Source organism: Merops nubicus, unplaced genomic scaffold (assembly GCF_000691845.1).
Source record: "Merops nubicus isolate BGI_N331 unplaced genomic scaffold, ASM69184v1 scaffold11291, whole genome shotgun sequence".
NCBI lineage: Eukaryota > Metazoa > Chordata > Aves > Coraciiformes > Meropidae > Merops > Merops nubicus.
In genome coordinates, this window is record NW_008587808.1 from 45,936 (window position 1) to 72,927 (window position 26,992).

The following is a 26,992-nucleotide window of genomic DNA, read 5'->3' on the forward strand; positions in this document are numbered from 1 at the left end:
TGGGTGGTACAAACGGATGAATACAGTTGTCTGTGAAACTTGTTCTCTTCCACAAATACTAAAATATGTACCGCTCAAGATAAATCTTCTCTTAAAAATGAAATACATCATTTTGTTATGAAAGTCCTATACAAAAATTTAAAATTTACACCATCTGAGCTGCCAAAAAAATAAAAAAAAGTGTATCAATTTTCCACAAAACTATATTTCTCACCAGCACATCCAGCCACTGGGAGAAAGATATCCCAGCACTCTGGAAAAGAAAAGCATTATTTCCCCTGTGTTTAAGACAAAAATATGGTATTCTGCATACAGTAGATTACTATACTTTAAAAAGCCTAGCTCTATTAAAATTACAATATTGATTTGGAAATTATTGGTTCACTGCCTGGATGAAATAAGGCACTTTCTTCCAGTGGGCAGCACTTTTCACATATATGGAGATGATGAATCAGGTTCTGGTTAAAAACAAAAAGGGGCTCAGTGAGGTCCCAGAAGATGACAGGAACATTTCAACAGCAGGGGAAGACACAGGAGGTAAAACCTGGAGGTGAAACTCTACACAGAAGTGGTCACTCTGTCAATGGCATTATTGACCTCGTTTTTGTTTGAATCCAGTCCTTTAGCAGCATTCATATCATTCCGTAAATTCTCCACTGTCTTTTTCATGTTCTTTAATTCTCCAGGGTGTGGAGTGGCTCGCCTTAGAAGTGTTCTCTAAAAATAAACAGCGCAATAAATGGTTTTGCCTTTGTCTCTTTGAAAACAACACACACTTTCAAGGCTTTAGCATTCACATACCACATATTAGGTATTGATCTTTCTTCTCTTTCCCCCCCTTTCCTTTTCGAACTACAGTGCTCTGCGTTGAACATAATTTTCACAGCTGCTTGCTCGTGAAGACAGCAAAAGAGGTTTTAAGAAGTACCTAGGAGCAAGGTTTTTCCTCTCTGGACCTACTAATCTGAAAGCCACTCAAGTGAAGTACAATTACAAGTTATGAAGTGAAGATTCTTTCATAAATATAGTTGGGGATCTTTTCAGTTTTCCCCCAATAACCATCCAAGTGATTTAAGATCACATTTCAAACAAAAATCATTCAGCTAGTTTTGAAAGAATCCAACAAGTTCTCTTTACAGTGTCAAATACATGTTTGTGGGGAGCTCTGTATGCCTTCCAGCCACACAGTTTGGTTCTCTTGTCAATTGAGAACAAATATCTTGAAAGGAAGGAGGAGCATTTCTCTCCCATCTCAGACACAAGAACATCTAACATCATTGTGCTGAAACCTTCACAAGGAAAATAAAATTTATGAAATCCCCATTTACCATCCAGATTAGAGACCAACAGAACACTAAGAAAAAATGCACAAATACGTACCAGTATAATACATATACACATGCAATTACTTTTCAGTGGTATACATGTAAACTGTGCAGACTACAGGGCAACTGATCACTCATAAATGGGTGAATTGGTCAATACTGCCTTGCAAAGCTACCCTTCCTCTTCCACAGTAGGATCATAAATTTCTTTTGCCCCTCAAAAGGTTCTTGCTTCAAGTCAGGCTGTAACATAATGACTGAAAGCAGTCAGCATTAACACCTGAGCTCTCATTAATGGACATCTCAGGTTGGCATCATTGTTAAGAAGCATCATTCTGAACTCACTTATCAGTCAGTCTACAAACCACGCTTGTCAGAGACATTTAGTTTCTGCTGCTTTGGATTAAGAAACCACCTTACTTGAAAACTTAAATGTTCATTTCCCTACTATTTAGGAAGTTTTATAGTCATTTTTTAAAATAAAACCATGTTTCTAGTGTGCTACAATCCAGACAGTGCCCTGAAGTATGTCATGCTGAGCTCTAAAGAGGACCACCAGCAAGTTTTTAGAGCATCGGAAAAGCATGATGAAAATCTGATTGAAACAGTCTTAATCTTTAAATAGTTTTACATGTTAATGAAAGTTAGTGAAGCTGAAGATCATGTTGCATTTTGATCTTCAGGAGATGCAGAGCCCAACTTAATGGAGAGGTCTTATAAGTACAGTGACAGATGTTCCCACATCCTTTGTTTAAGTGGGAAACTAATGAGCAACATCCCTGCTGTTTACAGACACTACGATTGTTTCAATGCAAATGGTGAAGGGAAAAAAAAAGAAGAAAGAGAGAAAGAAAAAGAGAGGAAGAGACTTGAAGTAAAAATTAGAGAGACAAACAATGGCAGACTTAATGAAGACACACGCCAGTGCTGGAATCCTAAATCAGATGCTATGTACTTTCAGGCAGCAAAGCTTCACAGATGCAGAGAAAGATCCTATCTTGTTTCTGGAAAGAAAACATTCTGAGCAGACACAGGAAAACAAAGCAAAACAAAGACTGTCCTGCATCAGAAAAGTTATATTCAAAGCAGAATAAAAACACAAAAGGCATTTTAAGCCACTATGAAAAGCTTTGGCAGTCAATGTGAACAGCTTCTGCTACAAACGTACACAAAAAAGCATGCAGTCGCAGCTGAAATATTTACAGTGAGAGAGCTCAGATACTTTTTACACTTTTGCATTAAAGTCACAGCCTCTGCAGGTATCCAAAGGCTTGGCTAACATACCATTTCATTATCCTCTTCATCTTTTTCATCTTCTAAGAAGCGAATTGCACTGACTCTATTCACTGCCCGCTCATTCCACGTTTCGTCTGACATTTCATTCACCAGACTCTCCAGTGCACCACATCGTGGTAGGTTATCTGTTAGAACAGCAAAATGCATCTGAAGATTCACAGCAAGTCTAAAACAGCAACATGTGGCACCAACAATGACCGCAACGTCCAACCACTCGTCTGAGATTTAAAATTGGCTATTTCTGTTTTTTGGATAGAAAACAGAACTTACATTAATTGTCTGTTATCAAGTACACACAATAAACAGTTTCTGTATAAATGAGAGATTTCTGTACTCTGAATGTTGCAGGTTTGTGGCAGTTTTAAGAGTACTGATTATCTAATTTAATATACCTACCAGTATACATGCTTTTCTTCTGGATCATGTCTGCCATCTGACATTAACCAGCTGCCTAAATGGCATTCCATAACACAGGACCACTGCTTTTACTGACCTCATCCTTATAGTATTACATACACACCCAACAATGTTAATTCCAAGCCTTTCTACCCTTGAATACATGAGATTCATCTGGAGAGGAGGAAATCTAATTTCTAGTAGTGAAGCCTTTAGAGAAAGTCAGGCTATCTCAATTAATCTTCTTGAACTAGCTTAAGCTCCTTTGAATCTAAAGGAGTTAATTTGTTTATTTCAATTCTTAATGCAATTTGTATTCTTAAAATTCAGAAGATGACAGAAAACATTTCTACACTTCTACTGCTTTAATGGTTTCCGTTTGCTCCAGTGGCATAGTATTGAAAGGGTGGAATGAATCTAGGTAAGTTTGGTTACCTACAATACAGATATCTACAGCTGAATTTTGCTCCTCAGGCCCCCTTTGTACTCAGAAGAGAGAATCCACATGACATCTTTAAAAGTTTATTCTTGGGTAGGATATATTACTTGCCAGTAAACGCTTAAATATTAGCTCAGATGAATCCCCTTGAATGTTCACACATAGCTATAAAAGCTTGAGGACAAAAACCATCCAGAAGTTACTGGAGAAATAACCCAACCAACAGTTGGAAAAGAGCTTATGGTCCCACCTGACCCAGAGGCAACTTCCAGTACAACAGGTAAAATCAGCTTACACTGCAATTCTACACTTGCTGAAGAATGTAATACTGTACAGCATCTTGGCTTGAAAGAAAATTAGCTCGCTTATAAGTAAAATGTCTACTGCTTATTACTGGATATGCAAATATTTTTCTGCTAAAGAGGCTGTAGTTGGAAAGTCACCAATTTTCATTATATATATGTATTTAGGACATATAATCAATTTACACAAATATGAACACCACTAGTTGGCCCACTGGGAAACCTCAGAATAATGACTAAGTCTTCTTCTCCCAGGTCTGGATTTTGTTTTAGCTGGTGTTATTATATTTTCAGTAACACTCACAGCCATGTTTTTCAAGTCTTCTGAAAACTAGTATGATTAAAGAAGAGAAAAAAGTTTAAAAGTGAAAATTCAACCTGAACTTTGCTATTTTGCTCATTAGAGCTTACACATGTTTTATAAACTTTTATGGAACAGACAACAGAGTAAATAAAGAAGTAGTACTTCTAATACGTAATGAAAAAACTACTCTAGGCACTTACCTTGGCAACCAGGCTCAGAAGGCATTTGAGGAAGTAATACACACGTTAAAATTTTTTCTCCTGTTTCAGGGTCTGTGTCAGTCTGAAATGTCAGCAAAGGTTGGGACTGGTTATCAGATAACCACAAAGCCTTCAGCTTTAAGGTAGTCAGTGAGAGGGGAAGATACGTCAGCCTAGTTCAAGAGAAAAGTGAAAAGGTCAGAGCAATCTCTAGGAGACTGAATAGATGGCAGTTAAGTCAACTCTTAAGCAGATATTCCTGGGTTGGAATAAATACAACTGAGACGAATGCCTCTAACAGAAGGCACTGCAGTAATCACCAACTCCAACTGCTATTGGAAAAGACCTCTAAGATCATCAAGTCCAACCGCCAACCCAACACTACCACGAGCATTAAACCATGTCCTGAAGTACCACATCCACATGTTTTTTTAGAATGTACAGGGACTCCACCACCTCCCTGGGCAGCCTGTTCCAATGCTTCATCACTCTTCCAGTGAAGCAATTCTTCCTAATAGCCAACCTAAACCTCCTCTGGCACAGCTTAAGCCCAATTCCTCTCAACCTACCACTAGTTACTTGCGAGAAGAGATCAACACCCAGCTTACTACAACCTCCTTTTAGGTAGCTGTAGACAGCAATAAGGTCTCCCCTCAGCCTCCTCTTCTCTAGACCTCAGTTCCCTCAGCCACTCCTCATAAGACATGCTCCCCAGACTGTTCAGTAGCTTCACTGCCCTTCTCTGGACCCACTGCAGCACCTCAATGTCTTTCTTATACTGTGGGGCCATGATAACAACAATACAGAAACCTCTTACCTGTTTCCAGCAACATCCAGGACATGAAGTTCAGTGGCTTGTGAAATCTCAGAGGGAATTCGAGACAATCTGTTGTCACGTACAGAAAAGACATTAAGACTGCAGCATCCCCCAATCTGTATTAGAGAAAGAAGAAAAAAAAAAAGCAAGTCTAGTCTTGTTGCAGTAGGACAGCATAAACAAAGGCATGCAGTATGGGTCATGTAATATGTCACAGTACATCTAAGTTATGATGCCTGCCAGATACTCCACCCAGAGGTAGACTGCAAACAACTGTTAGCTTAAAGTAAGTCTTGAACATCTGTATCTGCGAATAGTGTGTATTTTTACAAATAGGTACCTTTTAGAGCCTTCCATGCCAAGAAAAGATCAGTAATCACACAGACACCATTTTGCAGACAATCTTCATAAAAAATATTAGCTTTAACTTTCAACTTTTTCTAGCTCTATGTTTTACACATCGATCCTTTCTTTCCTCATGCTAACTTCATATACAACCAAGTGCAATGTGGCTTTAGGCAAAGCAAAATGCTAAATTCACCCATCACCTACCAGCGTTTACCAAGTCTGCAAACAGTAATGAAGAGTTCACAAAAAGTAGAAGACTTTATGAGTAACATCTTTGATGTCCTGTTCTGTTAGAAGTGTCTAATTTCAACATGATTATCGTATGAACTAGCCAATTTTATCTAACATCCTCTGTCTCTAACAGTTTATCCAAACATAAGCATCTGCATTCCCAAGCTGATTTCTGAATGCGAAAGATGAGATTTTTCAGTTTTACCCTTAAAGTATCTCTACTTTGCATCAAAAGTAAATGTTATCAGGGAGGAAAAAAAAACCAAAACAAAAACACCAACACATTCCATCTTTTTTCCCAGATGGCAGTTACTACTAGAGACACTGAGATTATTAATTTTAGTGACCTGAAAGCTGTTTTAAGTAACTCTGTTCCTATTTACAAAGGAAACTTACCTTTGTTTATTATACAGAGCTTCAAAAAGCATTGCTTTTCTGCCAGTTCCAAAACTCACCATAATAAAGGAAAAAAAAAAAAAATGTTTCTTCTCAAAGTATTAGAGGCAAAAAAATCCCAACATCTTTTGAAGCTTTCAGGTTAAGTGGATTTAGAGTATAACTACAGCTAGCAAACCCACCAGAAAGTCTTAGTTCAAAAATTAGAGGACTTCTTTAGTCACACAACATGTAAAAAGATTCTTCTGTCACAATATAGCCAATGAGTCACTACACCTTGGTCAGGAGTCTCTAAATCTAAACTCAAATTATTTTTGTGTTTCTAGTTAACTGTCAGTTGTCTTTGCAAGACCCACAGTTCACTCCAAAGCTTGGGATTACGAAGTAAAAACCACATCAATTTACCCTACTCTACTTACCAAGGAAAAAGCCATTTTTAAAGGGTTGCAACTGTCACTTAGAAAATAAACAAATGAACCATTTACACCCGACTCTCTTTCATTTGTATCATAAATACACTTTAATGGAAGAAAGCTGCTCAAGGCTGCTGATTCACAAGCTATTCACACCACAAAGTTACAGCACAACGTTCTCTTGATAAAGCAAAATTTGGAATGGTTTCCCTTAAATCACTGCACTGTAAGACGCATCTATTTCACCAGAGCATCAGCTTTCCCAGCCCTGTACATGCACCAGGACCAGCAACCTCGTTAGCTATTTTAGCTGGTGAATCAAAGCCCTTAGAAACCAGCACTCAAATCACGAGCAAACATTTCTTAGTGCAAAATTCTGCTATCTGCTGTGTTTAAAGTGTGTATAGACTCTTAAATAATGTGCTTCAACACATTCACAGCATACAGTGCTGTATAAAAAAAAAAAGTGTATATATATACACGTATACACTAAGTGTCTGACTGGTGTCTCTAAGATGAGGAGCTGTGAAAAGCAAGAGACAGAATTAGTGAATGTTGATGATCTTGCTATTGATGCCCTAACCATACACAACATGTTTGCTTTTCCATGAATGAAGTTTGTGTTATTCAGTCTTGGAGCATGGAGATCCAAACAGTTTAGCCAAACAAACAAAGTAAAGCCATGCAGCCCTGATGAGACCAAAACTTCTATACTTTTGACAATGGAAAAATGCAGCAGTGGAACTGGCCAGCCTGAGTCGTCATGCATTTAAAGCAGTTTAATGAAAGGTAACAATAGAACCATGGACTGAGTAATACTTACAGGGTTATCAATTTACCTGACCCATAATTTTCCAAGCGGCTAACAATTAAGAAAATACAAGAGACGTTCAATTTATTTTTATTTACACATACTAGACAAGAACATGCCAACAAATGGAAACAGAACATACATTCTTCTACTCCCACAGACAGCTAGAACTCTGAAGTTATTTACTTTAACTTTGCTCCATTAGTCAGTAAGCAATTGTTCAAAGGTTTTGTTTCTTTCAGAGGTAATGAATACTTTTTTTTTTTAATAGGACAGTGGGGGGAGATAACAGACAGATGCTGAATATCTCTTATGAAACTGTTTTTAGAAAATGCAGGCAGCATCAGGTGAGATATCACAGAGAAAAAAAGACAAGCTGACAGTTAAAAAAAAAACCTGAAATCTTTGTCGTTTCAAAAAAAGATAGCACCCACTCAGCAGTACAGAAAGACATCAGATCCAACATTTGAAAACCTAAACATGAAGCAGTACCACTGAGCCAGAGTGCACACACTAAATGGCATGCTAGAAGGAAAACATTGTTGTGACCACCATGAAGTCATACGGTGTCAGAATGTCGTTGGTTTGGCTGACAGTTATTAACTGACAAAGGGCCATGCTTTCCAAGGGTTTGATCACATGCTTACAACAGACTTTGCCAAACCACCAAGTACACAGTTGAGACCACAAGCCCATTTAACAGTTAAGCAGACAGTTCATTTAGAGCACAGACTTCAATTAATGGGGACAAGCATGTGCTTAGTTCTAGGCACAGGAGTAACTGTTCCAAAGACTGGAGGCTTAAAGAAGTCCTCATGTTCTTTTGTAGTGAGCTAGACATCAGGAGAAGGTCTCAAATGAGCTGTGCATGTCTAAGTCATACTCCTGAGATTTATTTAATTCTAGCAACTTACTTAAGGATTGTCTCATCACACCACCTCCAAAGAACAGTCAGACTAGATAAAAATCAAAAACCAAAACCACAAACACAAAACCCACACATCAGTCAGGCAGAAAATGATCATTACTCTGAAGTGGTAATTTTGAGATCACCAATTTTACAGTACCGTGAAGTCTGAAAAAAAACAACTGCTTATTTGCATTCAGGTGCACTTGCTTCAAAGGATGAATGCCACTAGTACTCCTCTGGGTTTCACACGAAACACTGTCCCTGTGGAGGATTTTTTTGTTCTTTTCCTCTATCTCAGTCTGAGACTCATGTTTCTAACAGCTTCCCTGTTCTGGAGAAGTAGACTTCAGTAAGGGCATACATATAGAGGATATCAGCCTGGCTGATGAAACTCCCATCTGCGTTCTGATCATGACCAACATTCACCACTTCAGCCTCCTGCTTTTTTGACATCCATACACCCACTGCCAGTCCATCTTGAACAGTCCTCTGGAACTGCAAGTCTTATCACATCAGTTCTCTGCTGATGTTTCTGATGACTCCTCTTCTCTCCTGCAGACAGACTGATGTTTTGACACCTGCACCAGCTGCGTATTTTTGATCACTCAATTTAACTGTGCACTAACCTGCACAGTACACTAACCTGTTACACTAATCTGACTGTTGCCATTTGATTTTTCTTGTCAATGACAACTTTGCAACTTTCAGGAGGTAAACCAAAGAAGTGTGCGCAGATTCAACCCTGTTTTCCTATTTAGATCCCTCCCAAAACCTTCCATTCACTCCCTTTCCTCAGCCCAGCTGCCACTTACAGTCATTCATCACCACAGACTAAATTTCACTGATTATGATGGCATATCCTTAGACTGTCGGTGTTCTAAAGCCAAAACACAAATTAAATGTGGGAAACTTAGAAGACTTTCAAGTTACAATACTTGAGTAACACCTTTTGATCTCAACATCTGTTAATTGCTCAAAAGCTATGAATCAATCCTGCTGTTTTTACCAGTTAGCATCTTTCACACAGATATAAGCAATCAAAAAAAAAAAAAAACCAAACAAAAAAAAACCCCAAACCATTATGACAAATACTACGATTATTCTTTAGCATGTGACTAGCTAAAGTCCAGCAACACATCTCTTCTATTCAACTCTCAATACAGCTGTCAGCATCAAGAACTCTCACTGGGTTTATCCCATTCTGATAGATGTATTGGGAGTTCAAATATAGCTCCTATCATGTTGTAGAATCTTTTACAGAGGGTCATAGCCAAAATTTTGTTAGGATTCAAATAAATAAATTCAGAATATAACTCAGCTGAAGATAAATAAAATAGATTAGTTCTTTAATTGCAAGGATAGAATAGGTTTAGAGGTGGAAGAAGCTGCCCAATTCACTATTATTAGAGATTCTTCAGTTACTATTAATGTTAAATTGCCTAGGAAAAGATTCAGCAAACTCACTTCCCTGCACCACTGGTGAATAACATGGGAGGAGCACAGGCAGAAGCTTCTCTGCCCTCTGACTCAAGACAAGTTTTCCTGCATTTTTCCCCAGTGCCTTTTTCCCTCTGAGACACACAAACATGCACTCTTACACAAATGAGGGAAGGGATGGGACAATGGAAGTTAAAATCAGAAACAACAAAGCAGCCACAATCTGTTTAAAAATAATAAGAAAAATGTAAAAAGTACAGTAAAATCCTGCAGTTCTACCTACTATAGTAATAATTCTCACCATATGCCTCAGAGCCAGGAATGACACACTACCAGATCTCTGCAGGTTGTACAGACTCATTAACAAAAGCACACAAACTGGAAAACATTCCAAGGAGGTTATTTATGCAAGCGCCAAAATCAACACACCAGTTTCACCAGCATTCCAGTGCCAGGGTGGGATTTCAATACCCAAGAGTCACCAGGCAGGTCTTTCAAGTTTAAGGGGAAAAGCATTTGTAACTATGAACAGGTTTAGACATTCTCGGTTCTTGCTGAGGTTTGTTTTGCCACACAGTTCAGTGAGAGAGGCATCGAGCAGCAAGGGGAGATGCTGAAGATGAAATCTGTCAGTGACTCAAGTCTCAGTCAGACATTCAACTGTTCTGTGCTTTAACTTACATATCGGCACTGGATACAACAGAACCTTTGAACCAGGAAATTTTGAAGGAGTATTTGCATACAGGCTCCTCAATAACCCGAAGTCAAGAAATCTTACACCCAAAAGGAGAGACTGGTTTTACAAGTATGCATTGAAACAATCTGGCAATATAATGGTTTGACAGGCTAGCCTAAAATCCAAACCTAGTAAACTGCTAACAAGAAAAAAAAAAAAAAAACAAAAAAGCCAACAACCCCAAACAAACCCCAAAACCACCAAAAAAAACTGCCACCACCACAAAAAAGGCTAGAGCCCACAGATTGTCTCTACCAGGTTATAAGAGAGCAGGCACATAATTCCCGCCATCGTAACTAGTAAAGCTCTCTTTGCTACAGGCGCAATTCTGCCAGGAAGGACAGAGGCACCAGAGGCAGACAAGGTGTTTGTTACATGTGCTCTTTTCCCTAGCACTTTTTTTTTTTTTTCTGTACACGTTACCAGACTATGTCTTTGTCCCTCTCCAACAGAAGCCAGTAAAGACTGGTCCCACACCCATTTCTTTTAAGGTTGAAGGCCACAAATGCACAATTGTTCTAGCACTCTGTAAGGCAGAGAAAGGATAAGAGAAAGTGGCAAGGAAAAGAGGGAAAGGAAAAGACGGGAAGATACCAAGTAAGACTATCTGCAGTACATACTGCACTCCTCCATTCAACTCTGCTTCTGTGAAGGGGAACCAGTGTACAACTAGTAATAGTGATTGATGTGCAGAGGTCTGAGACCCCAACCTTCACCACGCTATCTGAGGAGACATGGCGAGCAAATCACAGCAGGCAGGGCTGTTGAAATCGACTGCTGGCAGAAGCTCGTGCCTGGCTTTAAATATTAGTGAGTTTGAGAGGAAAATAAATTTAAAAGATGGTATGCTTTCTCACAGTCAAGCAGAACCTTCCAACAGACAGAAAAAGGGTGACATTCTTCAGTTTTCCTTACATGCTCTACCAATGCATTTTGTATGATTTTTATTCCAAAAGAGTAATGACAAGAAGGAAAATGGAAATCAAACATTTCAACAAGACACCAAATTGTTCCTCCCTGCCCACCAAAGGGAAACTCCAAACTGGGGTATTTGCCATTACGAGCACCCCTGAAGCTGCTCCTGTGGGAAGCAAACAGTACTTGGTACACATGTGCTATCTGCTTATGCAGAACATTCTTCTTTTAGAGCTATGAAACAAGAGTCTTCACTGAATTCCTCTGAATTTTAACTAGAAAACATATACTACAGAAATGCTCACATTTGGTTTAAAGCAAAAAGCCACTGGCTAAGAAACATTCTACACAAAGAAAATCCAGCCTCAGGAACAGATGAAACATGAGCAGAGAGAATTAGACTTCTCTCTGTTTTCAAAACTAGTATTTGAGCACTGTAAGAAGGCAATCGAAAGACTTCGAGGGGAAAGTGTTTTATTGCACAGCCTAAGCACAAGGAACTGCAACTGAAACTTGAAAAACTGAAAATGAAAAGTGCCATTAGCTAGACAGCAGGTTCTCCATTGTATGCGCATTAACAGTATTTTTGAGACAAACCACTGCATCAATGGTTTATGCTTTCTACTTGTTATTACCAGCTGATCTAGAGGGTGAACATGACCCTCCAGCTGGAGGTCTGACTTCCTTTAAAAATAAAAAAATGAAGAATTTTAAAAATCCACACAGCAAAACATACTTCAGTGAAACATTCTGGAAATCTTACGTTAAATGCAATTTCAAAGCATTCACTCTAATAAGAATGAAACATATGTGTGGAGACCTTTACAGGAAAAAATAAATTATTTCAAAGAAGTGGATGCCAAAGAGCTCTGTTTCTCTGTCAAGCTCCCTGGGAACCACCCTCTTCCATCTTATTTCCTGGACTTTCTACAACCCCCCAGCTCACTTCATTGCAGAAACCACCTTCCATTTCCTCATCACCCACCTTCTTCAAACACAGAATTATCTTTGACTTTATCCCATCCCTTGCACAGCTGTCCTCTCTCTCATGTGCATTAATGTTCTCCACACACATTCTTGTTCTTCACTTTACCTTTGGATATCCCCAACTCCTTCACTAACTGGGCAACGCTTTCCATCTCTGAAACCCATTTCTGGTTCCAAGACTCCAGTTTCTTGTTCAGCATTAATCCCTTTATTGTTCTGTCCCGAGCCCTTGACTCTGTTATTCACTCCCAACAGACACACTCCATGTTCACCTTGCTATACCTTCTTCTGAAGCCAAGCCTTCTGCTCTCATCTGCTCCTGTCCCTGTTCCTTCCAAGCCATACTGCTTGCCCTCATGCACCACTTCCAATACAGAAAAATGCTTATATGCTACACAAGATGTTAATAGCCAATCTGCAAATAAAGTGTATCAGTAAAACCTTACACACTGTAAGAAAGTCAGAGCAATTCTACTTGAAGGTATAACAGACATGAAGTTCTATGAATGTCAACTACAAATAATTCAGGACACCTGCATAATGTATTACATTAAGTTCTTTGTAAAGACATGGAAAGTTTTCTGCTGAATGAGCACCAAGTCAAAACTGCCACCACATCCCAACCCAGAAACATGGTTTTCCCAAGGTTCTGCCTCTTGCTAGTGTTTATGCAACACATCTGGGTATACCCTCTGCCATTCTTCTGTTCAGAACCAGCAGCACCTCTGCAGAGGAGACACTCTCCTGCTAGAGAAGCTGCAGCACTCACATCATCTCCTTCCTCCCTCACCTTCCCCCACCCTCCTCAAACATATAGTTAACAAAGCAGTCTGTAAAGGAGCACTAAGGGCTATCATGGACCCCTGATTAGGTGACCGACCTGTGGCAGCTTTGAACTGGGCCACTGAAATTGTTGCTGCCAGTGTCACAGCAGCATCCTCTGTCCCTGCTTGGTCCCTCTTCTTCAGACTATCAGCTCTCCCCTATCTCCTGGTTCCCAGCTACTTTGCTTCCTTTTCACAGCTCTGCCTCGAGCTGCCCAAGCTCCGTAAGATAGCGGGCCTGAGCAGAAGTGTGTGCTCACTAGCTAGAGATGATACTCCTCTCAGTTCCCATCCATGAGCTGCCACCTGAGTACATGCCTCTCCTGCTCCTGAAACAACTGGAAGTGGTGAACCAAACCTACAACCTCAGAGCTGCATGTTAGGAAAATTAATAGGAAGAACTACTCAGAGAAAAATTACAGAGAAAGATGTAGTGCAAACAGTTCTGTGCTCCTATCACAGGATCCTGCTTCCCCTGATCTCTTTCCAGAATTTACCATTGAACTGTACTTGTAAAGCCTTCCTTATATTTAGTTTAGTCTTTATATTTAGTTTTACAATATAAAATCTAGCCTCATTTCATTCTATATACACCTCCAAGCCACCAAATCACCACAGCTGCTGTTCAGATTTAATGGACAATTTTTTGATTGTGATTGGTTTGGGAAGAATATCCAGTGGATGAAAGCCACCTGCTGCTTCTTGTAGGCACCTGAAATAATGAGTTTTCTGTTTGTGCAATCACATATGAGAGTTAATTGCACAAAGCTTACCTCTTTGGGCAAAGATGTTAATTTGTTTCTGTCGGCATTCAAATTGTTCAGCTTCTTTAGCTTTCCGATGCTCTTCGGCAAGGACTGTGGCAACAAAACCAAAATAATATGTAAACAGAATCTGTAAATTCACAGGGTGAGGATAAAACTTATCTGACTTTAAAAATTAACTCCTAGGCTGATCCATTTTCAAAACTGGAGTGTAGTTAACCCTCATTACTACCAGGCCTTCCCAAGGAGAGCCACAGTTTTATCTTGCAAAAGAAATGTCCAGGAATGTCGGTTTCTAATATAAATTCACTCCTGACTTATCTCCACACCAGGATGACAGATGCACAACATCTGTGTACAGAAGCATATATGCAGAATGTCCATATTATAGAATCATAGAATCCTTTAGGTTGGAAGACCTCCAAATCATCAAGTCCAACCATCAAGCCAACACTACTAAGTCCTCTGCCAAAACAGATCAGAATCTGTCAGGGTTGGAAGGGACCACAAGGATCACCCAGTTCCAACCCCTCTGCCATGAGCAGGGACACCTCACACTAAATCAGGCTGCCCCAAGCCTCATCCAGCCTGAGCATGGTTATCTAACTTTAGGTTCCCTAAACAGTTAATTGAGATGTAAGCTTCTGACTTAGGTGCTCTGAACTGACATCTAGAAAGGCATCCTTCCAACAGGTTTAAGCTCTTAACTCTACCAAGCACCAATCTAACTTATGAAATATTCAAACCTAGATTTTTCAATGAACACTTCTACTCTCCAACTGTCAGTGACCTGTGAAGGCAGTTTCAAAATAATGGAAGGAAACACCTAAGGGAAGGAAGTCCAAGATTTTATTTTAACTGACCATGTATTATATTTAATACCTGGCTGGAGTAGACAGCAAAGAACAGTACAACAGCAGCTCTGCAGTGCTCAGGGCTTGTATTCAGTTCCAACAAACCTGATCCAGATAATGTACAGCAAAAAATTGGCAACAACGCAACGCAGCGTAAGCTCCGCATTAAAAGTAAATAACAAAAACTCCACAACAAAGTAAATGATACCTGCACTCCAGTGCTCCAGTTTCATTACAGATCGTGAAAGTTTCAAGAATACGTATGTAATGGCTTAAGCCATGGGAAGGGAAGATTGGTACTGCACACCATTTGATCTTCAGCATTCATTTAAACAAGTTTGAAATGAGCTGCATTGAAAGGAAACTCACTACATAACAATAGCAGCAGTGGGTAACCTTACAAGCTAAGTGATCCAGTGCTCAGGAGCAGGTCTTCTTACCAGCACTCATTTGAGCAGTCATGGCTGTGCTTACCTGCAGTTGGTTTTCTGTTAGAACTAGTTCAGTAAGGCTTTCACAGTCTCCAATCGAATCCGTTAATTGAATAAGTTTGTTCTGATCAACCTTCAAAATGGAGAGCCTCCTCAATTTTCCTGGACAGAAAGAACAATGCATTTGTTTAGCTTAGTATCCTCTGATACCTGCTTTAATTTACAGAAAATCATTCAGCTGCAAAACTTTTAGAAATCCTCTAACACAATATTTTTTTTCAGGTAAAAAAAGAAACTTGAGTACTGCTTCACTTGGTGATTGCACTGTTTTTTAAGTTTACAGGATCGCTGAACTCATATTCAATGCAAACATTCACATTTAGATTTTATTTAAGTTTTAGTTTGAATGGTATCCCACGTAAACGTCAAGGACATGTCTACCTAGAGGCCTATAAACAGAAAAAAAGTATCTATTTTTTCCTCCATTATACCACGTTTCTTCATAAAGGACCATTCAGAAGATCAAGGATGCCTACTCAGCCATAGTAAGAAAGTCTTGCACTAAAATGGCAGCCCAAACTCAAACAGGGTCAAAGTCTCTTTGGCCTAATAGAGGACCCAGTTAGTCAGACATGAAACACTAGTTCATTTTTTAGAACAGAAATCAAATTTCTTTGAAAGTCTTCTTCCCAGGAAGGACAAAATACTATTTCAGAGCAGAAAGCTCACCTTGCTCGTCCATGTATAACGAAGAAGTTTTTCTGAGGTCAGTGAAACACCGGATTGCCTCAGGTTGCCCAGAGAGGTGGTAGTTGCCCCATCCTTGGAAACATTCAAGGTCAGGCTGGACTGGGGCCCCAAGCAACATGATCCAGTTGAAGATCTCCCTGCTTACTGCAGGGAAGATCAGACTAGATGATCTTTAAAGGTCCCTTCCAATCCAAACTATTCTGTGATTCTGCTCTTTTGTATCAGAATGATTTTTGGTGCTAAGCAGAGCTGATCCAGGCACATAGAATTCAGGAGATGTCACTAGCTGCTGATAGCATCCTGCCCATCTCCACACTGTCCAAAATAGCTAGAATAGGCTGGCACATCAAATCCACTGATAACACTAAATCAAGAAAAGACAGCTGATACATGGTCTGATAGCAACCTAAATACAAACATGAGGTTCAGCAAGGAAAAGAGCAGAGCTCTGCACCTGGGCAGAATAACCCTTTACACCAGTACAGGCTGGCAAATGATGGGCTGTACAACATCACCCCTGGAAAGGACCTGGGGCTTATAGTGAGCACCAGGCTGAATATGAACTAGCAGTGTGCTCTCACCAGAAATAAATGCTGGCTGGACTATATTAGGAGTATTACAGTCAGCAGATCAATGAAAATTACTACGTCCATCTAGTTGGCACCAGTGAGGCCATACCTGTAAAATCATGCTCAGTTTCATGTCCTGTCTTCCCTCCCTGACTCCCCAGTTAAAGACAGATGCTGATGAGGATCCAGAACAAAGCTATCAAGATGACTAGGGCACACATGAGTGGAAGCTGAGGGAGCTGGCTTTGTGGGCTCCAGCAAAGAAGCAGACAAGGAGGCATCTAGGAACATTCCACAACTATTTGAAGAGCCATTACAGAGATGACAGAGCCAAAACATCCTCTGCAGTAGCAGGCACAGCAATGGCCATAAATCAAAGTGTGGAAGGTCCCAGCTAGACATCAGAAGCTTTCTCACTAAGAGGTGGTGCAGCACTGAGACCGGCTCCCTGAGGTCCTGGAGACACCTCTGTTATGGGCTTTAGAGATTGAATGAGCTACAGCCACAGCTGATTTAACCTACCTGTGTAGGTGGGAGCCCTGCCCTGCTCTGGGGGCCCTACAGATCCATCAATCCCACCAAGGATTTAGTCACCACCTGAGCCCCTCCAAGGAGCTTCCAAGGAGACCAGCAAGGTTCACTTCAACCACAATACCAGATTTTCTCAATTTCACAGAATAAATTCAACTATTACACCAAAAGCATAAGTACTGTAGCCCTAACCAATTTTCCAAGCACAAGTAAGCTGTTATATTCATCTAAGTAGCATTTTTTTTTCCCCTTGATAATTAAATTAATTCTAGAAAATGTTATAAAATGCACATGCAAATTAGGCCTGTCCTGAAATAGCCTGGCCCTTCCAATCTCCTTCCCTAGCACAGGTTCTCCACTTAACAGGATTCTCGGGAAGCAGCAGCAGCTCCTCGTGTTCACCAGCTGGTGTTATGGACAAGCTCCCCTCTTGCAGGCTGCGTGGGCTGTAGCCTTTCAGAAAATACAGCTCCATTTCTGATGTACAACAATCGTACTGGCCAGCTCAGACCCTCAGAGAGGGCTGCTACAACTCCCTCCCGAACACAGACTAGCCGAATGTAGGGGACTCATAGTAGTCACCTCACTCCACACATGTAACTTCTAGAAAAATATTAATCCTTTCTTAGGCTCATACAGCACATAGAGGGAGTGGAGAGGTCTGTCCAGTCTTTTCCATGTTGCTGGTTAAACCACACTGATAAGTCTTCCCTGCTCTGCACCTTCATGTAAAAAAAAAAAAAAAAAAATATCCTGGCAAGCAGAAGTCACACTCTTGCAACATGAAACTCTCTGGAAAAACAGCTGATGAGTAGTAGAGAAGCAATGCCTCCCTGACTGCTCAGCACAGTTACTGCAGGGGTAAAAACATTTAGCTTAAAAAAAGGCACTGGTAATGCTTTAGAAAACATTCCTCAATTCCTAACCCTGTTTTAAGGGGTCAGACACAGAAAGGTTGTAGTTCAGATCCTCAGGGGTGAATAATAACAGGCTGAAGCTGGAACAGCTTTTCACTGGGTTCAATATAGAATTAAACACATTGTCCAACTGGAGATAATTACACAACCCCACTAAAAAGGATGTCTTTTTTGTAGTGATACTGTCAGTCAGTCTTATCAAGTGACCTACAGCATGTTACAAGCTAGAATTTTACAGCATTAAAAAGTGTGACAGTGACGTGGACACAGTAGGAACAGAGAGAATTTATTAATTCGTTTGGGTAGGTATCAAGTGAAGGGCAAAAAAGGATTACAAGTTAGTCATTATGCAGACAATTAAAATGTGAAATTAACAGAGCTATGAATTTCACACTAAGCAAAACATAAAGAAATAAAAAGCTGAGACAAGTTCATGTCTTGCACAAGACGACTTCAAAAGACTCGAAAACAAACGACTTCCAATATAGAGTGGATTGCGTGGTTCTGTGTGATAGCATTCACCTTGTACTTACCAATGCCATCAGGTAAGACCTGAAGTAAATTCTGAGAAACAAGCAAGTCTGTTAAAGAAGTCAGACCACTAATTTCTTCAGGAAGGCATTCCAATTTATTTTCAGAAACATCCAGACAAAGCAGGTTTTTCAGGTTTCCTACTTCCTGCAACACCAGAAAAAAATGTAAGTCATGCCCAAACACGTAACAAAGCAATTTGAAAAATGTACCATTGCAATGAAATTCCAGAAGGAAAAAACAATTCTATGATCTCTAAACTGGTCATTCTTTGTCTGACCTCTAAATGCAGAAAAAAGCAAATAATTACATTTTACATATGATAAATCAACTAAGTGGTTCAGTCCAGTTTCTCATTCTAACTCTAAAACTGGCTGCAGTAGTCAGCCAAGGTATGCTGAGTGCACCCAGGCAAGCACCACCCAAAACTGGAGTTCTCCTCAAGTAAAGACTCCAAAGTGGTTTTTTCAGAGCTACAGATTATCAACCTCCACATAATTAAAGTCTGCCCCTCCCAGTTAACCCCAGGCAAATTAGGATTAGTTTCTCCTGGCTGATACAGCAACATGCCATGACATCTAGGGATTTCCTATCTTCACATCTCCCAACTGCAACAAATGTAGAAATAGGAATTGGGAGTGTTACTCTAGCAAGCATATTTGAACTGCCAAATTATACTGCCATCATCTACATTTATTAATGATTACTTAATTTTTTTACAATGGCAATCCACCAATTAACCTACATCTGGCAGAGAAACACCTGTGTCCCTATTAGCCATCAGAGCACCCTCCCACTCCCCAAGTGTAAAGACATCACTATATATGCTCCAGAATAGTTCTCATTTTAGTCATTCAAGTCATCTTTTGGAGAACAGAACGGGTTGGGCAGAAGTGTCCTTTACTTTTACATATATCAAATTTTCACGCAGTGACAGCTTTGATCCTAACTCACAAGATCAGTCCTTTTATTTTGGAAGTGTTTGCCTCTAAAGAGAATCTTTCATTGAATGCACACATGCCACTCTCCTTCATCCTACAAGTTCATATTTTGGACATTAGACAAAATACACAATAATGGCCAGCTTCAGTAACAACAGCTGCTACAGTCACACTTGACCTTTTACAAACTATTATTAGCGTTTAGCTTCATCTACTTAAAAAATTATTAGGCCAAGCCAACAAGAACAAAGTCAACAAAGCCCACTAAACTCTAAGTGATGTCCAAGTTACACTGTTGATAATGAGATCAACACAGCAAATAACAGCAAACTGGACAAGGAACAGTAGAAAACTAGTTTTGAATTTGCTCTAAAGGAAAAAAAGAAGGAAAAGAAACCATCCCACATGTTATCACAGTTCTTAAGAAAGGGAATTTAGAATGCTATAAGCTTTAAATGCTAAGGCCTCTTATCCCATGACTGATGTCAGATGGGGGATTTGCCTGCATAAATCAAAATTTCTATTTATGGCAACAGTTCTATTATTGTACTTCTCCCAAGCACTCTGAATGGAAGAAGATAACTGGGAAAAAAAAAAAATCATCCTCAAAATTGTCAAAACTGCAGTTCAGATGGCTATAGAAGATGAATACTAGCTCAGCCAACTAGTGGCTCCCTAATCATTTCAGAACAATAAACAGAGGGTGAGTGATCCTATAAAATGAACAATGTACCTATAAGGAAACAAATCCTTTGTCAAAGTGTTTAAAAGAAAAAGTCTGACAAAATATAATATCATGTACAATCCCTTGCAGCAGAACTTAGGAAAAGAAAACCCTTACACATCCAAAACCAAACTCAGGCAAAATTAACTAAGGAAACTATTGGATTTTATATCACCTCCCTCTGGGTATGAAATAAATGTTTTCTTTTAAAGACATCTTCAAAACAATATCAGTAGAGCTCATCTTTACCTGAGGTATTTCAGCTAATTGGTTTCCATCCAACCAGAGGTCTTTAAGATTGAAAAGTGCACCAATTGTTTCTGGCTATAACATAAAAAAGTATTAATGTTAAGTAACATAGGAGCTTCAAGTAAAAGCAAAATGACCACCCCATATTACAGGCTGAGTAAACCAATCCTTACTCCAAACACTATTTAGAAGTACCACGATTAAATGCAGCAAGGGTTGACTGTAAGCGTTTGGGAACTCCTCCATATGAATTAATTACTACAGCTTAACAAGCTACCATACTTCACCTGGCATGCTCTAACACTCTTAATCTACTGCAAATCCAATATTTAATTGAGTCATCTTAAGGGAAATGACAAACATCTTTTGGTAGAACTACCTGCCACAATGTCGGACACTGTGAACCTCACCTCAGCCCTTTCCCAAAGACTCCTACTCCCACCCTGGAAATAGCTGAGCCTGTATCTGTGCTCGGTCCGTACAGTTCCTTACAGAAGCCCATGTGCTCATTTTGCAACTCCAAGTGCAGACACAGTTTGTGCCCTTCCATTCCTTTTTCCTTCCATAAACACAAAAGTCTGTGCAGTGCTCCTGTTTTCTGGAGATCAGCTCCATTTTTTTGGCTAAAGTAATATCATACCGAGTAAGACTAAGCAGATACGGGAAGCACCAACTCACTGCCAAAATTCAACTGCATGTATAAAAAGACTCTCCTTTCATACATTCTTCTTTCTTCAAATTTGGACATCCTACAGCCTATTTAATCTAAATGATACATAAAACATGCACTTTCAGTGGCATGTTCTCTTACCAAGTGATAAAGTTCATTGTTTCCTAAATCAAGTTCTTCTAGTCGCTGCAGCTGGGCAAGTGATCTGTAAGATGAGATAAGTCAAAACAAAACTACATCAGACTAAGCAAACAGAAACCCCATGTATTTGAATGAGTTCATTTTGCTGCAACTCTTATTTCAAATTACAATGTATTGTAGATGGAGTTATTTTACTGGGCACAAACTATTTGCAGTAATAATCTCACTGAAGAAATAATCTGACTTGTCAGTGTAAATATATGCCCTTGAAACTTAAAACTTAGTATAGGTAATCAAGCCATTACTCTTTACGTTAACCACCAATCCCTTGGAGTGCACAATGCCACACAGTTTAGTATAGTTGGTTAGATTTATTTTTAAGGGGAATTTACAGTTATGCAACTGGATAAAAATTCCCCACAGTGACCACATGTAACAGTGTGACTCAAGACTCTACAAATCCATCATTTATCTTCTCAACCTCATCTATCCATTCCTGAACTATTTCAGTTTGGATTTGAGGATGCAAACAGGGAAGCACCAAAGGATGAAAAAAGTTCTCGGAACAGAAACAAACATCCTTCTACTTCTGCAGACCATTGCAGATCTCTTACTTACCTTCACCAAGGCCGTAGTAGCATGAGAGCCAGGGAGACTCATCAGCTACGTTCCTGACAGAACTTTCCAGGAGCAATAGAGATGTCAACATCTGTGATAGCTTCATTCTGACACTGCATGGCAAAACCCAGCTAGCAATTTGCATCTTCTGACCACTGACATTTAAAGCACCTTATGGCTCATCACAGCTATTAACAGCCGCAACCAAGGTACTGGGCAGACTGATGGGAAATATGGACCCCAAAGAAACTGGGAAAGAGATTCTGATTAAAATAGGTTAAATCTATTACAGTGTCTATTAAGTTATCTAAACAAGCAAAAAAGAAGACACCAAAACTCTTGCAAGATGCAATCAGGTAGTGAAGGAAGGGAACTCCTTCACTACAGAAAGAAGAAGATTCTTCCAGGCAGCCAAAAAGGATCCCAAAAATATAATATACTTGATTAATCTTACAAAAGACCACCAATTCCTCTGCCACAATACGGATAGAGTAATCTAGATATCACCTTTTTTCCCCAAAAAAATCACAGTGGGTGGAGTCAGACTTCAGAAATTGGTAGGCCTAGTTAGTCATCAATGTTTTGATCTTCATGCTTTGGACACTTTTGGTTACTTAGCCCTGAACATGAATGCTTCTTTAAATGCCATGAGGGTCTAGAGTGGACATCTCTGAGATCCTATTGCCCTACTTTCACAGTTATGAAACTTCAGCATGAGAATAACCCAAACCACCACTCCCAGTGGTGATGAGTTTGTTCAACGTGTGCAGAAAGAAATGTTTGGTGCTGCTATATTTTATACAGAATATTTTTACAGAGCAAAATCAATCAACGCAGACTACAGTTTTCGGGTACTAACCAAGTACAACCAGAAGTAATGGATAATTAGGTGTTGATGAAAAAAAGCTGTATCTGATTCATGTTGTCAACTGGCACTAAATGTTTTCTAGTTGTCATTTAGTTTCATGTTAACATAGCTTAAGAACTAGAGTATTTTATGTTAACATAATCAAACACATGAAATGTCACTTACTCAGGTAAATATGTCAGCAAATTTTCTCTAAGTTCCAGTGAAGCCAGGTTATAAAGACTAAAAAGAAAAAACAAACAAACCAACCATATTTTAATGCAATCTTACTTTTTATATTCCACACTTTCAGAAGAAAAGAGTGTGTTCACACAGTTTAAAACAACATTGCTGTGAACTGTTTTTTTGTTGTTTCAATTCAATCAGGCTATCATGTGAAAAGCAGCAGACAAAGACTGGAAGTTTTTGCTTGCTTCTCTGTGATACCTCAACACATTAAAGCTAGAAAGTAAACAGACAAAAGACAAATTTCCATTTGTTAAAAGGTCAATAGTTGCAAGTTACTGAACAATGCTTATTTAGATGAACTGCGTTTACTCACTGCAGAATCTGTTACCAAAGTCACAGAGCATCAGGTAAACCCACCAGCGTTCTAATGATGGTGTGCTCATTACTGTAAGTGACATTCTGCTTCTAAGCGGCTCACTTACTCCATATCCCAGGCTTTTAGTAACATCACCATAGCAACACTCAGATTTTTCAGGGGTTTATTTATGGCTAAATGGAACACAAGGAGTCAGACATTATCCCAACACTATAATCTGCTCTAATCCTCCAGCGTCCCAGGGAAAAATAAAAATCAGATATGGTGACTGCAAATAAGTAGTTTCCTACAACAGAGTATGTTCTGTCCTCGTGTGCTGGGAAGGGGAACAGTGTGCTAGGCCTGAAATGAAATCTAGATTAAAAAAGGAGTGCCACTAAATTTGAAACATATTTAAATCTAACTCCAAAATGGTTTTGTTTGTACACCTTAGGAAAAAAAAACAAGTCCACATACTCAGACCACATAGCACTGTAATACTTGTTTTCACTTCAGAAAATACAAAAAAACTGTATTACAGGATCATTAGTTAGCTCTAATAAAAAAAAATCAGCTGATAACCTGCATAAAACTAAAAGAAAACCTTCATCTTGTAACTCCCATACAGCTATCTAAGCAGAGAAAGCAACGGAACTGATGTAGTGAGTGGTTAAAGGGGAAAGAATATTTTTCATGGATTAACTTTGGATGTTGTCTGAAAAATACATGCTTATTTCAAGCACCCATTTCATGCTGCATTCAGAAAACAGTGGATGGAATCTCACAGGAGCTTTGATTACAGTCTCAGCAGCCCCCTCCAGCTTTTAAAATACACACATTTTACCCAAGGCATTCTGTATTCCAGAAGAAATACAGTTAAAATACCATATAGGTGAAAATAATCTTTAAAGAAGCCTATTACAAATTCAGTTAGAAGATATCTGAGAATAACTGAAGATATCTGAGAATAACTTAACTACTGCCACCCAAAATCATTTGACAGAAACAAGGTAACAAGGAAGCCATCACTCCAATACCACAAGAGAAAACTCACATAACAATTTTAACACAATAAAACACAAGTAAAGATGGGACCCAGTATCTGACATCCTCATAGAAACCAAACTGGTGGAAAGGGAGAGGAAAGGGATGAAGAACAGATTCTCTCCAAGGGTCTGCTCTTACTCATATTGTCACCCACAGACTGCCATTATATTGTTGTTTACAGGTTTTCTAGAAACTTATTGCAATATTCCGTTGAATTTCAACACTTTCTCTTCAAGCTCGTATTAGGTGAGGCCTATGATTCACTTATATCAAGCAAATACAAAAAGGATAAGCACATTGCCAAACTACCTTGTAATTTTGTGTTTACAGATCACCCCACATGTACTTATCTCCCTCCCCATCACACTTGTAGTGTCGATGAGTAAAATGGTGCAATCTCTTAATTTCTCTTCTTACGTCAGACACCACTTTGGCTGCGGTTGAACAGAAGTCTTTGTCAGCAAACCCAAGTGCAACAGCAAGAACTTGGGAACCACCATCTTAGCCAAGCTCATCATATCATTAAACTGGGGCAGGTCAGTGAATCAGCTGAGGAAAGTGATACTGCTTAAAATAACCCTGTAAGAGGAGTAACACAGATCACTAATCCAACATAGAATAAATCCCTGTAAACACCGGGGCCAGTGTGACCCCCCAAGAAGGTGCAAGGCTGTACTACCTGTACTGCCAAGCCAGCAGCGCTGTGAGGATTCACTGGGCAGCTGTGCCCTTGTGGATACCCACCAACAGCTTTCCACCTAGCAATCTAAATAGAGACTAAGTCTATTAAGTGTATAGCAGCAAAGCTGCCCCATTAAACTGAAGAATTATGTTTAAGGTGGACCCGTTTGAAAGAAAGGCCAGAAAATGAAAGGAAGTTGTCTCATTACTCTTAAATTTTGACGAATGAGAGGCATCTCCCAGCAAGCCTATGTGCTGCAATTTAAAATGGGAAAATGCTACAGTTATCATATAAAATTAAAAAGCATGCCGATACATTGAAGCACCAGTCTCCAATTCTCTAATACATTAGAGAGCAGAGTTGTTAAGTCCTCCTTAAATCTAACAACAGCTTCTTAAAATATTGTATGTTCACTAGCATTTTTCTGGTTTTAAGATATGCTAAGAAACAGGATTTTAAGTAATTTTCAAGAAAAATCCCTTTTTTTTTTTTTTCCTCCATAGTTTTCAAACATGTTTCTTGATTTATTAACATATCCTCTTCAGGAAGTGTAATCCTTCCACTTCCCAAACAGAACTAGAGATTTTTCACAATATACTAAATGAAATAATATCTTCATTTCCCTCTGCCCTTAATTTTATGGGTGCACTGTTAGTCAAGAGTCTTCCTGAATTATCTGAAACAGACTAACTTCTTTTAGTTCAACTATTTCAGAGTCTTTCATCACCTAGGTGAGAAAACCACACTTGGAGGGCTACATGCTTCAATCCATAAACCACAAAGGCAACAGCAACCTAGTCAACTCAGACAGGAGACAGCTCCATCAACAGCTGTTCACCAACTGCATTTAGAAACAAAAATGTAGGACAAAGCATTGCAGGCTGCTCTCCAACACAAACAGTCCACGTTCCACCCCAAAAACCCAACAGAAAATGTACAAGCAAAATGTCATCCGTACTCTAAAGGAGAAAGGGGGAAGAACACAACACAGAAACAAAAATACCTAAGTACTTTTCCAAGACTACTATCATAGAAAGCTATTTCACAGAAACCTGTAAAAAGTATTAATATTGTAATAATCTCACCGCAAAAGCTAGCACACAACTCAAACGCCGAGCATCTATGTGGCGTTACTGAGAACAAGGCAACAGCCAGACCAGGGTGAGGATGAAGTAACTGAAATAGTTTTCCATCTCAACTTTCCAGATAATTTCTGGTGTAAGGGTAGAAACAAGCTGAATTTAAAGGTACAAGATGTCATTTTCACAGAATTATAGAATGGTAGATTTTTGAAGGGGCCTCTAGAGATCATCTAGCCCAACCTCCTGCCAAAGCAGGTTCACCTACAAAAGGTAGCACAGGAATGTGTCCAGGCAGGTTTTAAAAGTCTCCAGACAAGGAGACTCCACAGCCTCTCTGGGCAGCCTGTCCCAGGGCTCTGTCACCCTCACAGGAAAGAAGCTGTTTCCTCATGTTCAGATAAAACTTCTGTTCCAGTCTGTGCCCATTACCCCTCGTCCTATCACTGGGCACCACTAGAAAGAGACCAGCAGCATCCTCTTCACCCTCACCCTTCAGATATTTATTGATAAGGTCCCCTCTCCGCCCTCTCTCCTCCAGGCCAAACAGACCCAGGCCCCTCAGCCTTTTCTCATAAGAGAAGTGTTCCAGCCCCTTAATCACCCTCATAGCTCTCCGCTAGACCCTCTCCAGTAGTTCCCTGTCTCCTTGGAACCAGGAATGTGTGGCCTCACCAGGGCAGTGTAGAGTGGGAGGAGAACCTTCCTCACCTGCTGGTCACACTCCTCTTCATGCACTCCAGGATACCATTGGCCTTCATGGCCACACAAGCACACTGCTGGCTCATGGCTAACTTCTTGTCCACCAGGAATCCCAGGTCCTTCTCCATGGAGATTTTCATGTCATTTAGTCATGACACAGCTAAAATTGTCATTTTCACTACAAACCAGATACACTTATTCACTGTTGCACCTAAAGTAACTGTAGATATTGGTATTCATTATGTGAAATCAATAGCTGAGAACAAAACTAATAGCAAGAAAGCAGTCTTACCAATGCTGGAAGTGTCTTTCCT

At 39.6% G+C, this 26,992-nt stretch overlaps 1 protein-coding gene across 1 annotated transcript; it reads right to left on the reverse strand.

The window, feature by feature from the left end:
- Nucleotides 1–16: 16 nt before the first annotated feature.
- Nucleotides 17–26,764, reverse strand: LRRC1 (leucine rich repeat containing 1). Its single transcript, XM_008949079.1, has 11 exons — nt 26,688–26,764; nt 22,811–22,867; nt 21,160–21,223; nt 20,349–20,423; nt 18,437–18,581; nt 15,180–15,298; nt 13,861–13,944; nt 5,080–5,195; nt 4,263–4,435; nt 2,610–2,746; nt 17–717 (listed from the first exon to the last, which is right to left on the reverse strand). The coding sequence occupies exons 1-11, from the start codon at nt 26,762–26,764 to the stop codon at nt 559–561; spliced, it is 1,206 nt and encodes a 401-aa protein (XP_008947327.1). The 3' UTR covers nt 17–558.
- Between the last annotated feature and the right edge of the window lie 228 nt (nt 26,765–26,992).